General features: G+C 36.0%; 1 protein-coding gene across 2 annotated transcripts in view; it reads left to right on the forward strand.

Annotated features, from left to right (window-relative positions):
• NUP58 (nucleoporin 58) overlaps nt 1-18084 on the forward strand; it is a 35958-nt gene extending 17874 nt beyond the window's left edge. For both annotated transcript variants that reach the window (XM_059466802.1, XM_059466803.1), the window contains exons 13-16: nt 1866-2067; nt 7960-8058; nt 10836-10931; nt 16120-18084. In XM_059466802.1, coding sequence (XP_059322785.1) covers nt 1866-2067; nt 7960-8058; nt 10836-10931; nt 16120-16289 — 567 coding nt within the window. In that variant the 3' untranslated portion in view covers nt 16290-18084. The remainder of the gene's footprint in view (nt 1-1865; nt 2068-7959; nt 8059-10835; nt 10932-16119) is intronic.
• Nucleotides 18085-18409: the final 325 nt, after the last annotated feature.

The following is an 18409-nucleotide window of genomic DNA, read 5'->3' on the forward strand; positions in this document are numbered from 1 at the left end:
GATTCATTGCATTGCTTCTGTCAGCATAGATACTCACTGGTTTACAAATACCTGCCAGCAGGTATTTGTGCTGCTCTTAATTCCTTCAGTTTTGCTGCCAGGTGTAGAATGCATCAGTTCATCCATATTTTCAGCAGAATTACACAAAAGGTTTCCCAAATGTTTTCAGGGCTCATGGCTTCTGAGATCTGAGTGTAGCCTGAGTTTGTGCAGTGGTCTTTGTGATGATACATATGAACAGCTGGATTAGTGTGCAGATGTAAGCCATAGCATCTTCAGTACTTGTCAGTGTGACTGAACAGGAAAGACTTTAGTTTAGAGTAGAATTCTATTGCCTGAAATTAAGGTGGTGGTTTGAAGATTTTTCTTCTGGGAAATTTTTTTTGAGATTTAATCTAGTGGGTGAATATGGATGCTGGTATTTTGGAAGGCATTTTATAAATAGAGCTTCAAAAGCAGAAAGATGCATACTGCTTAAGTGAATCTGTCATTATAACCATCTGTTTTAGTTTCTCAGCTACAAGATGCTAGAAGGGGAGAGCAGTTTTGAAACTGGTCTCTGCCTAACCTGATGGTTATGATATGGTTTGTGGAAGGCAGAGCTGTGATAATAGTTCATTTCTTTGCCTGATGAAAAGTAAGTGTGCTTGGGCACAGTTTGAGTAGGTAATATTATTAAATCATTCAGCATAGTATAGCCTTAAAAACTGCTTTAGGATTTCTAATGGATTTTGTCACCTCTTAGGGCAGTCAGTATGCTATTGTATTAAATTCCATCAGAATTTTACAATTGTCTTTTCTCTCCAAAGACAGCACTTCTAATGTGATAATGGGGGCATTCTTTGTGTGGTTCCTGCTGTTGCTGGTTGATCTGGAATTACGGGGGTTCAAATCCGGAGTGAGAATTTTTGGACTGCAAACTCCTCTTTGAGGAAACAAGCATATGCTTAGCCAGGAGCACAGGACCATAGTATGCCTTCTATAAACTGGAAACTGTTGTCCTTTAATAAATCAATTTCATTTAAAGATTTCCTGTTGTAAAATGGAAATAATTAGCAGTTATCTAGTTAAAGATTTTTATTCCATTTTTGTTATGCAAGATACCTGTAGTTTCCTCATCTATGACAGACAGAAATTGTTCATGATGAACAAGCCAAGCTGGGCTATTGCCACAGAAGGTGGTGGAGTTTCGAGGGGGGGAAAGGGCAGAGGCAAGGGAGGATGTGGCGTCATGGCACAAGAGATGTGGGCTTCCTGTTACCCTAAGGCAGAATGATCTGTTGCATTTGCTCTGTGTTACATTGCTAATGAAATGCATCAGAAACAAGAGTGAATTCAAAAACTTAGCTCTTTGGTAAGAAGAAATGCAAGAGCGAAAGGAAGGAAAGAAACACAGGTGAAGGTGATAGGGAGCAAAAGCAGACTCCATGGTGGAAAGGTAGCACTGAAGAAAAGGGTGTTATTTTATAAGCTAGTAATGTGGCTTTATTTTTCCTCTTGGATCAGCTAAGTACAGTGATTCAAATTGAATTGTGGTGATTTGCTCCAACATTGAAAGACACAGGCTGACATACTGAACAGTATCAGTTATCCTCAATGGCTTTGCAGAATTTAAGTATGCAGCCTGTTCTGGCTGTGGCTGTTGCAAACCAGTTCTTTCTGTCTTATAACCTGACAAGGTTTTTTGGGTTTTGGAGGGAGCGTCTCATTTGTTTTGGTGGTGGTGTTTGTTGGTTTGGTTTTTCATGGGTTTTTCTTTGTTCTTTTAGGAAATGTTATTTGTAACTCAGCATCTCTTTCCTTATTAAGTTAAGGGTTTATGTCTGATACATGGAACTAAAATGGCTTCCTCCCATCCCCTTCAGATGCTCAAAGACCAATACCTTGGCTACAGGAAAAGCTTTCTGGGAGATGCCATGGATGTGTTTGAGGCAAGACGAACAGAAGCAAAGAAGTGGCAAAGCGCGCCACGCGTTACCACTGGACCAACCCCTTTCAGCAACATACCAAATGCAGCAGCCGTTGCAATGGCTGCAACACTTACTCAGCAGCAACAGCCTGCTACAGGTCTGAGTGCATTCAAGTTATAGATTATTAGTGTTATGACAATAGTAAATTTGTGTAACATTTTCTATGAGGTCTTCCTTTGTGTTAGACTGAAAATCTAAACGTTGTGATGAGTGAAGTTACTGATACATAGCCAATAGAAAAATGCAGGGTAGACTTAGCAATAATTATACAACAGATACTTAATCTTGTGGATTTACTTGTATTAGTGATACTTACTGTATTGTTCTAACTTACCCCTTGGAATGTGAGTCTTCACTCTGAAGTAACATCTCTGAATACACGTAGTATAGCCTCTTTCCAGAAATTGTATCATTACAATAAATTATTTTAAATTGGAGAGGAGAGAATATCTAAATGCATACTATGTTTTCTTTATGTAAAATTAATAATGCTTTTTTATATAGCACTTTGGAACTGTAAAATGAACAATGCTGTAGAACAAGAAGGATAGTGAAGCAAATCTCTGTAGAATAGGAAGTCAAATGCCTGGCTTATTTTGTAGCCAGTTCTTTTGTCAATATGATGTCGGAGCATTTTGCTGGCCATTCTACTATTGTGAAGAATTAGTAGAGAAAGTAGAGTGGGTCACTGGTTCTGCCTGTGCATGTAAGAGGAAGACCAAAACAAAGGAAATGCATGACCCACTGCAAATAAAGAATGGATACATGTGGCAAAGGAAATAATTTAAGACACCTTAATTGAGGTTGTTAAACTAACCAACCCTCTCTGAGGAATTTCAGAACACAGACAACTGAATTTGTATGTCATCAGGGACCAGAAATAAGGTCAATTCCATTTAATTTTACTTGAACAGGGATATTTATCTCTGTCAGCAAATTATGAAGAGTATCAGTAGCTTCATTCTACCTTTAATTTCCTAAAATATTATTCACCTAGGTGTACTGAAAGTGATAGTGCTTTCTATGGTCTTGTAACAGCAGTGATATTTTGAATGATGCTAATTAGAGACGTATGCAGCAACCATGTTAAGTTTGACACATTACTTGGTTGTCCTTGCCTTTTCATAAGAGAAATACCAAGTACTTCCAGCTCTCACCCTTCTAAACAGCAGGGAGATGGGTTTAAATTATAGGTATGCCAGATTACTTTGAACAGAACCCAAAATCTTTGTGAAATACTACTTTTCAGAATTTCAGTCATAGACCACAGTCTTTCTGTTGTCACTATGTTAATTCATTGAAATTTTGTTGAGGTGGCACTTTCAAAAGAGTTTGGTTTTGAACAGAAAACATGAGTTAATATAATATTATGCTTCAGAGGTTTTAATACAGATAGTAGTATTGTTGCACACTGTTTGTGCAGCCTAATATTGCCAAAGTAATTTACTCTTCATCTTTTTCCTTATCTTACTTTTTTTTTTAAGCCTCTCTTTGGTCAGTACAGGATTAGTTGTTTATGAAAGTCATACACTTGGGATGTCACATTTAAAATCATTCCTGCACTTTTATGAAATGAAGTGAGGGATTTAAAGTTCCTGAACTTCCTAGTCCAGATTCAAGGGAACTGCTAATAACTTCAGTGAGCTTATGCCACTTACGGCATGACTTTGTGAATATTCTCTTAGTAATAGGAATGAAGAGAGGAGAGGGGGAAAAAAATCAAATGGCAGAATTGGCCTGTACCAACATAACTGAGGTAATGTGACTCTGTACCTGGAGATATTTTGTAACATTTTGTAGTGAAAGGAGCAAATGGGAGTGTGTGAAGGTTGGTTTGTGGTTTGTCTCTTTTTTTCGTAGTTGTTTTGGCAGAGTATTTCAGAACCCAACATTGTGCCAACTACAAGCATGATGCAGATAGAACAAAGCCATTAACTTATATCAAACATGTCAGCAGAAGTAGACAACAATATTTTTACTGCTTATTCAGTTGAAATACTTCTACCCTCTGTGCAACTCGCTGGAGGACCTGAAGAAATAGAAGTAGATTGATGTTCTGAGTGGCACTTTAAGAATACTTGAAACTCTTTAGGGTTAGATGAAAGAAAAAGGTACTTGGAGTTCTCTCTAGATCAAAAGTAGAATTAGTCAGGCCTAAACTATTTCAAAGATACCTTGAAGCCCTAAAAGTTTGTTAAATGGGAACATTTCATAGCTTTCCTAAATGACTCATTTCAGAGCTTGACTTTTTCCTAGTTTCAGATTAAGGCTGCCAATTTTTGTTTTGGAGAAAGAGAAGAATCTGTTCTTTCAGTTTTGCAGGAATCTTTAAGGACTGCCTCATCTTTATTTCCTTTTTATTGCTTGAGTTTTTAGATGGCCATTTGCTGAAGTAATGCAAATGCTGCATGTTTTAGCTTTGTATTATGTTGTCGTGAATTGGATATACTATCTGCTAGAAGTTAAAATCATACATATTTCTTTGCAAGATCTGGATCTTGAAGGGTGGGGTAGATGAGGGATGGGAAAAGGTTCTGAGAAAAAAGGCTATGAAAAGAGGTGTATATAAAGGGAGGGGTAAGGGATGTCTGTGTAATACCTGATCTGCTATTGCTGTTTTTGAAAATGAGAATTAAACAAGAAAATTAATCTGGCCTTTATAAAGTTCTTGATGAAAAATGTAATATATAATACTCTAGTATTGAGGGATCAGGATGCTTAGTCTCTTTTAAAAAATATTTGATGTTTACAATGTTAAGTATTTAGTAAGATTAATTTAGAGTTAGTTACTGTTCTTTCTCTGAAAAAAGATAAATAATAATTTATTTTACGTTTCTTTTCAGAAGTCAAAAGTTTAGTAGCTACATCTAAGCTGTGGGATCAGGGAATGTTTTCCCAGTACCTGGGTGTAGATATGCACCCTGTGTTCTCTCTGTATGCCCAGACCTCTCTGGCTTCTACTGAAATAAATAAAGCCAGTGAGTCCTGGCCATATGAAAGAAAGGGAGCAAAAATGCACTCCACTGCTCACCTGGGATGGGTAATCACAACATCAGGATTGTGGTGTGCACATTAAAGCACAATTTTTATGCAGTTTTTTAAGCTAGAATTATTGAAATTATGCTCAAGTTTAGGCTGTACACAACTTTTCTCCCTAGCTTGGCACTTTCATTCTGAGCACAGCTTTTTTGGCACAGCAGTGAGGCTGGTCATGCTCTTCTGCAGTAGCAGATGAAATTTTAAACACTGCCTCATCTGCACCCTCCCTGAGCAATCTTGAACAGCGTTGAAATTCCAATGATAGTGGCTAATCTACCTATTTATGTTGATGGGATCACAATATAAGATTTCAAAGGAAATTAAAGCCTAGTGCACCGAGACCTGTAAATGCATGAGGCTGCAACTGATGTTTTTTGGGTAAGACTAAACTGTCTTAAAGAAAGGCTTTTCTTTAGGCTCACCTTTTGTCATGTAGAAATAACCCCCTAAGAAACTCACTGTCTCCTTTACTGGTGAAGTACAAAATTAGTCAAAGCATTATGAAGCTGTTAGCACACTTTATGTTTTTACTTAACTCAGTGTGAGACTGAAGTTCTAATTGGAAAGGATACTCAAATTTTATAGCACTTAAACTTCTTATTATGTGGTTTGATATTGACTTTGGTTAAAATGAACCAGTGTATGACTTTGTCACAATCAGATCTAAATTGTAATGCTAAATTTACTCACTGTTTAGACCAGCTGTAATTTTAAAAAATTGCAGAACATCAGTAGGAAATCTGTCTGACCTGTCTGGCTCTCTGTAATGGGTCCTATTCATTAAACTGAAGTGCTCTACAGGGCAAATACATCAAGTTCTAAAATGTTAAAACACTTTGTTATAAAGAATTTGTCTTGTACCTGTAATAGCCGGAAGTGCCATTTTTTCTTGCTAATACTCTCGGCTTCAAGGAGTCTTACTAGTCTTTTGCTGTTGAAAATTATGTTTACTTGCAAGAACTATAAGCAGTGATGATACCTTCAGAACATTATGGTACAAAATCAACAAATATCATATGCTGCTGCTCAATAAAAAGTTTGTTAGCCTAAGGCATAAGATCCTGTTTTATATGATCTGAGGTGTTTTAGTATAATGTTTTATACTGGCTCTAAAAAAAGCATGTTGCATTTGGTAAAAAGCTTGGCCTGGAGGACTGTAGTGTTTTATTTATAAGGTCTTCCACTAACAGTGCCTCCTACTGAGATAGAAACCTGTGTACTTGAGAAGGAACTGGATATGTGGTTTTGGGTTCTTTCAGTTAATTAGCTCACTGACTTGTGTAGGGGGTTTTGGTTTTTTGTCATTTTTCTTATTTTTTAAGAGCTGCAAGGTAGATGTATCAGTATTTAAACTGGATGTAAACAACTTTAGTTTGAAATCTGTGGAAATTTGTAATTGCAACATCTGATATACTTTTTTTAAAATGTAAGAAATAGCTTGGGTTTTCCAACTATTCCCTGCTAAGCAGAGTCTGAAGGCTAACGACTTTAGTTGGCCTTAAAATTTAGTTTTAACACTACTTGGTGTATACAGATGTTATTCAGCTTGGATCACGTAAGAATTTTGTGTTCCTAGCAAAAGTTGTCACTTTTCAACATACAGTGCCTTTCACTTGATTCAAAATGATTTTCCATTTAAATCTTGAAATACTGAAATTATTTTTAAGAGCTTGAAATATTCACATTTTAAAACTATATATAAATATTTGTAATGGGAAATTTTGAATTGAAATAGCCCAGATGTCATAATGGTTTAGGAAAAAGGTCAAAGTCATCTGAGCTTTATAGTAATATTTGAATAAATCATCACTTTCACAGAACCAGGATGTCAAGTATGCTCAAAGATGGAGAAGGCCATCTTGAGCAGAGGTGCGGATGTCTGTGGATTAAGAGTTTGGCACTGTATTTTATCTTTAATGGTTAAACTTTTAAATAGTGCACTGAAAACTGTTTGAAAAAGACAGGAATAGAAGATTGTACTGTGAAAACTGTCAAAATATATTACTTATTTATCAGAATTAATTATTTTAAATTGTGTTAGTGATGGGCTAGCAAGTTGATTCTTTATTCCCCAGGGTTAAGGTAAAATAAAAAAAGGAACTGAGACTGTAAATTTCATCTTGGCAGACTGAAATTGTTTTTTTGACAGTCCTGCATCTTAATGTGGATACGCAGGGAAAGTACTGTCAACTTTTTTAAATTACGGAACAAACTCTGAAATTTTGAATGTATCTAATTCATTAAGGTACACAGAACTGTGCCTTTTGTAAATGGTTATTTAAACAGGTGGTTTGACTAGTTTACCTTATTGAATGGTGTTATGTAGCAGAGCTTAACAGAACTCAGTTATCACTTGTGTGGAAAAAAAATGAATTGTCATGTTACTGTGTAATTGACTTGCTTAAAAATGAACAATAAATTTAATAAAATAAAGTCATTGTCTTGTTTTTTATCTTAGTGTTCTGTTTAAATTTGGATGGTATACTTGAGTAGTTTTGAAGACTCCTATTTATTAAATTAATTTTAGGTAATACAGTTTTAGTTACATTAGTGTCAATTCTTATGTTTCTAATTTGAAAGTTCTCCCTTACTCTGATTCCATTAATACAGGTGGCAAAATGTTGTTACCTATGAGTTCTCTCAAGGTTTTGATTAACATTTTAAAGCTTAAGGTGAGACTGGGTAACTTTTAAAAATACTAAATTATGTTTTTATGTTATTAGTTTTGGTTAGTTTCACCTTACTGCAATCAGTATTTTCTTAGATTTTTGGTAAGTGAATGTAGAGGCAGACAGTAAAGTGAGAAATTTTGATGAGGTAAAATCTGGGTTCTTAATGGGGTTTGTTGAAAGCAATGATGTTCGCATTATCAAATACTTGAATAAGTAAATAAAGGACCTCTTTACTGCCAAAGAGTAAGGCAAGTTTGTTCTCATTTTTTTTGTACCAGGGCCACAGCCATCTCTGGGAGTTAGTTTTGGAACGCCATTCGGCTCAGGTATTGGCACTGGCTTGCAATCAAGTGGCTTAGGTTCTTCAAGCCTTGGAGGTACACTTTAACTTTTCTAATCTTTCATTGAATTATTATATCGCACAGCTGAATCTCTTGCAAACCTTGCACTCCACTAAGAGGATGATATCTTTCAGGGAAAGACCTTACAGTTTGGCAGGTCTGTGCTTTCCAGGCTTCTTCCTGCCTAGCAGGAGGAGTTGCTAGGGCTAAGCCATTGTAGTGAAACCCCAAGATAAACAGGATTAGGTAATCACAGAGCGGTTGTGCTCTGAAAGCTAGGGAAGGACATCATGTGTGTTAGAGCTACAACTTGACTGAATATTACCTATATGAAAATTAGGCACCTGAGACATTAGATCACATTGTAGATAATCCATGGGAGTTTTTCACCTTTTAACTATAGAGACCTGTTTCTGCTTGTATTAAGATGAGAATAAATGTTAAAAAGTTACTGCCATTCTGTGATCCTGAAATCTGTTTGCTTTAGCACTCACTCTGTGCCTGAGTGCTGAGGTGGGGAAAATCTCCCCCCCAGCTGAAAAAGCAACACGTGAAAGTGAGGGAAAAATACTTACCGAAATGTTAATAGTGCTGGTGGCGACTGTATTCCAGGAGAACACATGACTGAAAAAGTAGGCAATATTAAAAAAAAAAAAAATTCCAAGTTAATGTAGACATTTTATTTTACATGTAATATATTCTCAGCACTAGAGCTACAGATAGAATTTAAGTGAGTAGCAGAATCTAATGGACATGTAACTTTCCTGTCTATGTAGGTTGGGGTTCCTACAGATACTGATGTTTTCTGGAGCTTTTATAAGATCTGCAAAGAAAATTGTTACATCTGCTGAGTGCAAACATAACATGGCTTTTCTTGTTACATCCTCCCTTCTCTGCAGCCTCAATCCCCATTCCTACATTTTACCTTTGAGCTGAACATATGAGTCAATGTTGTAATGTATTGAAAATAATTAAGCGTCACTCAGTATTGGGAAGATGATGCGACCTGGACATTACATGAGCTTTACCTTTAATAATCATCTTAAAATACCTTTCTATCTACCAGTTTCCCTTCTCATCAGATTTTAAGTGTTTTCAGATAAAAGAAAATCTATATACCTAAACAAGGAGAAAGTGAAAATAATGTGCTAAAAGGAAATTACTTTAGAATTACCAGTTTTTCCTGCAATGTTTTAAATGCCTTAAAAAACAAACCAAACAAAATTCTTCCATTTCTGCTGAAAAGGTTGTAGACTAAAGATTGTTCACTAGTCTTACATATGTAAATAAATGAACATTCCAATTGCTTTTAGTTTTGTCCAAAATCCTGACTTGTATTCTCTTTTTTTTTCCTAGCTCTCTGCCTAGGAAGGTATTTGTTTGCATCAATAATTTGCAAAATGTCTTAACAAATCCATAAGACTCTCTGGTAGAAGCAAATGTAGAAGAATAAACACATACCTGCAAAATAGCCTGTAGGTGTGTTCTTGGAAACAAATTGGCTGAATGATTGCTTAAGTTTGTTTGGGATTTTAATCTTAGGGATTAGGGTTTTTGAACAGGACAGTTTCTTGTGTATGCTCTGGAAGTTCTGTTTTAATTGGGGAAATTTGCTCTCTTTCCTTGATTAATGTTCAGTTTACGTTGACAGTGATAAACAGAGGCTTTTACATTTAAGTGTATAAATTATTAGCATAGACCCTATGCTTTGTTAAATATTTGCAGACACCTTGCCTGATCATTGGTTTTGGATTTCAACTTAGAAAAGACAAAAAAGTATGTAATTTAAATGAACTGTCTTACATGGAGATGATGCTTGTCATTACCTACCCTTAATTTGATTTTAAAATCTTAGAAAACTTGAGAATACTGCTTCAGATAGTGTGTTCAGTCCTTACTGGTTTTAAAATCTCAAAAATATTTCTGTAAAGGAATGGTAAATGCTCAGTTTGCAGTAAATAAAAGGATTTTTCCTCACTTGAAACTTAAGATGGGAGCATGATTTCCTCAAACATGAATACAAATACTATTTTCTTTTTGAAAACCTGAGACAGCCAAAATCAGAGTAAACAGTGTTCTTACTCTTCCTATTGTCTGGCCTCTATTTCAAGTTGCAATTTAGTTTTTCTTCAGAGTGACCTCATATTAATAACACAATTTGAAACCTTAAAAAATTTGTACTATGAAATATGAATTTCAGTTGCAAAATCAACAGAATTACATTTTGTCACAGCTGTACATTTAAGGCTGCCCTTTAATGGTTTTTATTCTGTATTTAAACTATGTTGTAGTTTCCTAGATAAAGCTCATTCCTAATAACCTGGGAAGGGAACGACTCTAAAATAAGCCATGTGTAAACTGAAGAAAATGCTTTTACTCTGTTTTAAGCATATTTCTTTTTTCTAGAGTTGTAGATGAAGATTGTGACTTTCTGTAATAAGTCATGTAGCTTATATCTGAAATTTCTTCGTTTTGGCTCGTTTGGTTACCATTTCCTGCCAGTTTAATGGCAATTCAGTAGATAGTTTTTAAACTCTGAGAGTTCACACCACCTGTTTTTATAATTTTTTCTTTATTCAGTTTTGGATTTCGAAGGTAGTATTTTTCTTAATACTTTCCAATTTGCACTGTTTTCTTAACATGATGCTGTGTCAAGGATAAAATACTCTTCAGACAATAATCTTAGGAGTATTTTTTTACAAATAATGCTTAGAATTATGTTTGGGTTTAGAGAACTCACCTGAAACCTATGTGTCTTTAATTGCTGTGTCTGTAATTTTTTTTGTTGTATGTCTTTACTATTATTCTACTAGGATTTGGAAGTAGCTCTGCCTTTGGAAGTAGTGCCACAGGAGCGTCATCATTTGGGTTTGGAACTACAAGTAAACCATCAGGAAGTCTAAGTGCAGGTTGGTTTGTTTCTTTTGAATTCAAAAATCAAGTTTATCTTAAAGCAAGTTTTATAATCAAACTGCTGCACTCACTCCAAGAAATTGATTGTTTAAAGTTGCATGTGTAAATCACAATTAACATAACTATTTACTTGCTAGAGACACATTTTCAGATAAGTTTCTGGGTTCTGTTGAAGGTCTCTTATGTAGACAGTATTGATTGAGAATTAATGTTTCCCATTTCATGGTGTCTGTCCCAATTAAGAGTGGAAGCAGAAGGTCAGATACAGCCTCATACAGAGAAGAGCAGTTGTCACTTGAATGTATGGTATGAGTTACTGATTGAAATTCATGCATAAATTAGTCACAAATATACTAGTAATTTGACTTACTATATTTACTAATAAGGTTAAAATTATTTTCTGGAAGCCCAGAGGTTTCCTTAAAAATATATAAGTGCTTACTCTGAATAGTGATTTGTATGTATTGTATCTCTGTATATATTTATAATTCATTATATTAACTACTTTGAAAACATTTCCATGGCAATTGAACTACACAGTACTCATTGAGCTATTTTGGTTTCATTTTTTGGGGGGTGATAAAATATGGAAGCTATTGTGCCTTAACTCAAAGTCTGAAATATAGCTGGCACTTCTATTTACCTTTTAAATAGGAATAGTAGCTTACTAAGTTATTACTAAGCAAATAGCTTCTATAGTCTGTCTTGAAGTCTTTTTTCAATGGCACATTGAAGGAGGATCATTTCTCAAGAAAAATGTTTGATCAACTGCTATTAAAAGAAAAGAGCATTTTGCTGGTATTTACTAGGAAGTGCTATGATTTGTATTCTGGATTCTCCTTGGTTAGTGATGAGTTGCTAGGCCTGTAAAGTACTTTAAGCTTTGCATTATAAGGTGGAAATGGCTCACTGGGTTGGCTGTGTAACATTCATGAATATTAACAACCTAGTAGATTCTTTATGGGACTCTTTACAGTATCTGGTGTCCAAGCATCAGCCTTCTTTTACTTAGCTCTTAATATGAGAAACAATTGGAAACTTACACTGCTTATGGTTTTATCTTGTAGCCTATTGTTCCTGAGTCTGTATTAATAATATTGCAGCATTTAAAGCTGCTGGATTATAAAGTTAATAGTTTTTAACATACTAAAAGTAGAATTACAAAACTACTTGTATGGATCAGTTGTCCATCACTAAATAAGCATCAAGCCAAAATAAATAAGTGTGTCTTAGCTACGTTGGTGGTGTGCAGAGGCAATTTAGATACCATTTCCCTCAAACCAGACTTTGTCATGGAGTCAGTGCCATCAGTCTCTTTTGCAAATGAAGGGATTGCATCCAATAAAATTAAGATTGTCAGTTACCTCAGAAAGAGTCTTAGCTACAGAAAGTAGCTGAATAAAACCAAGTGAAATGTAATTTCTGTCATTTTTTGCTTTGAAAATTAAGTGGTCATGAAATCCTTATCTAGATGAGTTATGAAATAGAAACTGCTATTAAAAATTTGGGAGTCCAAAAACGCACTTTTACCTTCTCTATCCAAAACCTTATGTCATATAGCACCTGGATTGTGTATGATCTATAATTTTATTGAGGGTGTATAAATGTGTATAAATTGGTTTGAATGATACCTGAGGCTAGCTAGGTTATATTTACTTCTTTCAAATTTGTTGTGTCCTGTTTCTTAGGTATCATTTACAGGATCTTGAAAGCATACTCTGGTTTATCTTACAATATAATGGTTGCATCTTGTTTCTGAATCTATTTCTTTGAAAAAGCTAAGAAAGTGGGGTGAATATGGGTTTTGGAATTCATTGTTGTTGCTGCTTGGGTTTAGATATGAGCAGTTAAGTGTTTTCCCAGACAAATGTGTCTGGGAACACTAGGTAAGTGTGTGTTCCAGCACACACTGTTCCAGGCTGCTTAGGCTGCCCCAGCTGTCCTCCACGGATTTTTGATAAGTTAGATCTTATCTTAAAACTATAATTATAAATCCCCAAATTAGTTCTGTCAGGAGTTTGATTTTTATAAGTTAGGTTTAATTGCTTTAAAAGATGCAAAAATATTTGTAGCGGTATTACTGCTCTTCTCCATTTCACTTTGTGTTTGAGGAAAAAATTCTGAGTCCTCTGATAGTCTTTGAGCATCTTCTAATAGTAAATTTGGCTTGGTCCAGGAATGGTTGTTGTGTTCATCAGCAGATGAAGAGCAGAGCAGCTTCAGTGTGCTTGCATTTTCTTTAGTGGACACAGATGTGGGATGGAACAGTGAATCAGGTGTCCCTCTTGAAACACACAGAGGCACTCCAGAAAGCTGACTCCAAAACAAGTCCCATTTAATTGCTACTCTTATTCATTTAATGGCAACCAAAAGGCTCATGTTAGTGAGCTATTGTAAAGGACATCAGACTCTCCAAGTAATGGGAAAAGGAAAAAATCACCATTAAATTTATTTAACAATTTAATAAAATGCTAAGAGGAAGGCGAGTGTTCAAACACAATTTTTGTGAAAACAGATGGTAAATATACTTTAAAGATCTGAGTTGAAAACTCCTGTTGGAGACTTATTTTTATTGAAGAATTGCAGCCTCAGTAAACTAGATAAGAGATAATAAGTGGGTTCATGGCTGTGTGGACTCATACTGCTGAAAAACAGACCTTAATATAATCTTTGAGCAGCTTTTAGATAGAAAGGCTATAATAAATCAGTCAAAGCTGTTCTTGAAATACTTTTTGATCTAGAGCACCCATTGTGGCATGGGAGATGAAAGCAGGAATGGATTGCCATCTGATGAACTGCTGTTTCTCCCTGTAGTATTAAAATTACCCAAAAAATGCTGTTATGGGGAGGTACTCACCTTTGGCTTACCAAGCTAAAGGGCTGACAGAAGCAGAGATGCACAAACCCAGTGAATAAAGTGTGATCATAACACTGTTTGGAGAGATGTGAAACTGTGTCCTTGAAGGGCAGGTTGTCATTTACTTCCTGAAAATCTATGTTCACACATAAATAATACTAATTTCAGCAGAGACATTGTTGATCACATTATACCTATGGTTCAAGACTGTGAGTCTTCCATCTAAACTGACCTATTCTGTGATCATCTTTTCTTGCAACAGAAATAATACTCAATGTGTATCTTGTTTAAGTTTTTTATCTTGAAGATTTTTCATTTGAGTGTTCAGCTTTAGGGTTTGGTTTACTTCTGATGAAACTTGGTGCCTTGGCCTTGTTATGCTGCCATGACAGGAGAAAACCATACATATGAATTTCACATCTGCCTTTGTATACTTTGATGGCTGCCCTTAATGTCACTGCTAGCATAACAGCTATTACTTTCCAAGCTGTATCTAAATTAACAAGCATGTTCTCAGTCTTCCATCCCATATCTTATGCATCTCTTACTGTAATATTATTCAAGTAAACTGTAGCCTGCCTTCCCTGCATGCTTCAAAATAATCCCTGCATCTAGAAGCAGCAAGGTGGAGGTAATTGATGAACACTTTACTCTTGCCTACCGAACTCCTGACACTAGAGGTCACATGCAGCTTTATTATGAATGGCATTCATGATGTTTTCTGTGGGAAGCAATGCTTGCCTGTTATCTCACATACATGAAGTAGAAAGGTAACTTTTTTTCATTCACGAGACTCCCTGATCAATCTTAGCTGGGATTCAGAGTTATCAGGGACATGGAGTAACAATTGCATGTGTTTTCACGCCTTACATCCTAGGATGAGAGACAAATTAGCCCACAAAATTTAGACAAGACCCAAATGACCACTATCAGTCACTCTCATTAGTCACACTCCAGATTTGCACAACCATTACACTGACAATGACTTCTATGCAGGCAACTGCATGTTGTAGGACTCTGAGTTACTGGAATGTTGATAAGGAATTTTCTTGACAAGATGTGTGCAACCCAAGTCCAGACACTGCAGGAGGAAGAGTTTCATGTTATATTTTGAAGTATTTCTTAATGCAGTGTCAGTAACAACTGAGAGAACAGAAGACATCAGGCTTGTGAGAGCTACTTTAGGATTCTGATGAGACAACCAGTTGGGCTTTTATTACTGTACTCCAGAAATATTTTATGCATTGAGTTGAAGATACTGATGTGACCAAAGGACTGCTTCAACTGTCCACTAGAGAACTAATGAAGCAATATAAAGTAATGCATATTGAGAATATACCTTTCTTGATTGTGAACCAGTCTCATTTTTCTTATTATCTTAATTGTTTGCAGGTTTTCATATACAACTTGTATGAAGCTCTTTGTTAAAATCTGAACTTGCTCATGTCTTATTATTTTGTGGTCTCTTGAGACAACAAAAAGTGAAGTTATGAAGTTCTGCTTCTTAAAGTAATCTTTGAGATGTTTCTAGCATTCTCTAATAGTTGCAATTATTATCTAAGTTGATGATGCACAATTGATACAAATTTATAACAGAAAGTGAAATGAGTTAGTATTACTGTTGCTGGAAACTGTAGGGGGCTTTTTCCAACTGACCTTGTTTCACAGCTGCATATGTTCAATTTGTTTACCTTGATAGAAGAGGGTAGAGGAGTTAAAATAGCACAATTTGCTCAGCCAGTCATGCAGTTTTTCCAAATCTTTGTTTCTAGTGCTGGTTTTGGTTTGTCATAAGGGGTGTTTTCAAATACAAACAGTCTGGCAAGGATTTTTTGAGCCTTTTCTGCCTTACATGTAAGGTGTGATGTGTGCCACGTGTGTAAGACTGAGCACTTCAACTCCAGCTTTGCCATTTCCCTGCTGTGAGTGGAGTGGTCCATGGTCCACCTGTACCTGCTGCTTTCCCTCCCACCTTAGGAGTGCACCACATGTTTATGCTGAGAAGTTGAGGAATTGTGGTTCTTCTGTTGTATGATTTCAGTGGGACTTTGGTGTGCTACTCTTGTATGGGTAATGGTATCAGAGACTTGTGGTTTAGGTTAGGATTGTTGGCATTCACTGAGGTGGTCTCTGTTAGTGCTGCATTATCCAAGATGCCATGGCAAGTCCAAGTGCTCTAGCAATGTGATTTACCATCGTTGATCTCTGTTGGTATAAAGTGTTACAGCTGCTGGTAATAAAGTGGCTGCTGGTAGAAACTTCAAGGAGAATGAATTTACAATCCTGATATAACTGATGTTTTAAAATATTTTTCCCTCCCCCATAAGGCTTTGGGAGCTCGACTACATCTGGGTTTAACTTCAGCAATCCTGGCATCACAGCATCAGCTGGCCTGACGTTCGGGGTGTCTAATCCTGCATCTGCAGGCTTTGGGACAGGAGGGCAACTTCTTCAGCTGAAGAAACCTCCAGCAGGAAACAAGCGAGGGAAAAGATAGGCACCCCTTTTAGGGAGGGGGAAGCGCATCAACTTTCTTCATCTGAAAAGTCTATTTTTGTAGATTGATTAATTAAATTGCATCCCAGGAGATTTATAAAAATTTTGCTACTTTTCCCTAGTGAAATCATATTGAACAGCTATTTTCTTGTGAATAGAAACCCGTTTATGTATTTTTATTTTGGGCCCTAGTTTTAGAAATGTTCTATACTGCGTTATTATTAAAGAATCTTGTAAAATCATCTATTTAACCTAATGTTAGTAGCAGAATATTTTTTGTTAATAAGCTTTATACCATATGAATATATGCATATTTGTTTTTTTTTGTACAGATAAAATATATTCTAGTACAAATACTAGAGTTCATATCTTCTGTTCCTGGATATGGCCTTTAAATCTACTTCAGGGTGTTTTTGTGTATATGGATGTAAATATATACAGTACAGTGCACACATCTGTGTGTATGTATGTGTATATATATATGTATAAAACACAGATGTGCATACCTTCCCCCATAGACAGATCTCCTTTTCTTTGTGTGTTCTGTTTCTCCATGTTGTCCTGTGATCCCATGTCCAGATGTTCCTAGGAATTTCAAATGGGGGGTCCCAGGCTGTGTCATCATTGCTCCTGTGTCTTGTTGTTTAAAACCAGCTGAAATACAATGTTTACTATTTCATAAAGTTTGGTAGATAGTGGTTAGTAGCTGTTTTAGTTTTGCTTTGGTTTTTTTAACCTTTTTCGTGGCCCATTTAGCAGCCAACTCTAAAGAAGAATCTGGGATTTTGACACACTATTTCATAGTTAATGTTCCCAAAGTGCTGGATTTTGTTTTTCTCCTGAGCTGGAGAGTTAGGGCACTGCCGGATTTCAGCTGAAAGCTCAGGATGCCACAAGGTCTGTGTGCAAACAGGAGTTGTCAGGCTGGAGGAGCTTTTCCCTGAATGTGAGAGAGCTAAGATGCACTGTCCTATTGAAAACCAAAATTAAGTGTTACAAACCCAAGTTGCTTCATGAGCTTCTCTTCAGCCCTGCCTTAAAAGCAGTTGGGCATCTGCTTTTGAAAAAGGTGTAGTACAGTAACTTGCTGTTCAAAAACAGAGGAAAATTATGTCATTTGAAGGTTAAAGCTATTGCAGCAGTAGTTTATGAATCTTATATACTGTAACATCATAGCTTGTTGTTCTGCATCTCCAATTTGGTGTGCACTAGGAATATCCAGGAAAATATCGTAAGAAGGAAATAAAAATCAATTGATTCTTTGCAAATAATGATACTAGGTTGATGTGTGAGCATGAAACTTTGGAGCCAAGTTGATTTTATGTAGAGGTTTTGTCATTGGCTTTCTATTGTTAAAGTATTACTATCATTTTGTATGTTTTGGAAGTGTCTGCGTTCAGCAGCGATTGCTCTTTGACAAATGTTTGGTTTGTCACTTAATCTGATAAAATTAAGGGAAACTGAGCACAGAATTCTTCACTTTTGTACTTGTATGTTGTTGCATCTTTGTGAGCAGTCTCTTAGGAAGGGATATGTGTTTTTTTTTAATGTCACAGAAAAATAAAGCTTATGGTTTATTTTGATTTCAACCTGTTTTTAAACTTTTACTGGGCTGCAGTCAAAACTGTAATGTTTGTATTTCTTTGTTACTGCTTTTTTTAATAGTTAATATGTTAAACCACTGGACTCTTATAATGTATTAATTTGTGAAACTAATTCTAAATGTGTACTGTTTGTCCATATGTGCAACTTACCATTGTGCAAACAATAAAACAATAATGCTGTGATCCTTGTAATACATATGTGCCTATCTGAGAGATCATTTCCTGTCATTCTCCTGCATTATAGGAGAAACAAAAACTTAATTGGCTAATATGTAGAACTGTTCTTCCTAGAATTCATATAGTGCAGAATTGTTCTTGCTGAAGTTAGGGCCTTGATCCTGGATTGAAAGTGCAGAGGGAGAGGGGGTAAAGGGAGGTGTTGTATTGTGGGGTTGTCTAGAATTTCTTCACTGCACAGTGTAAGCCTGGATCATGGTGTAATGTAACACAGCGCTAGGAATGGCTTTGTAAATTGGGGAACAGTCTGAGCCTCCTGGGTACCTGTGCTCTGCTTCTT

Source organism: Ammospiza nelsoni, chromosome 2, assembly GCF_027579445.1.
Source record: "Ammospiza nelsoni isolate bAmmNel1 chromosome 2, bAmmNel1.pri, whole genome shotgun sequence".
Classification (NCBI taxonomy): Eukaryota; Metazoa; Chordata; class Aves; order Passeriformes; family Passerellidae; genus Ammospiza; species Ammospiza nelsoni.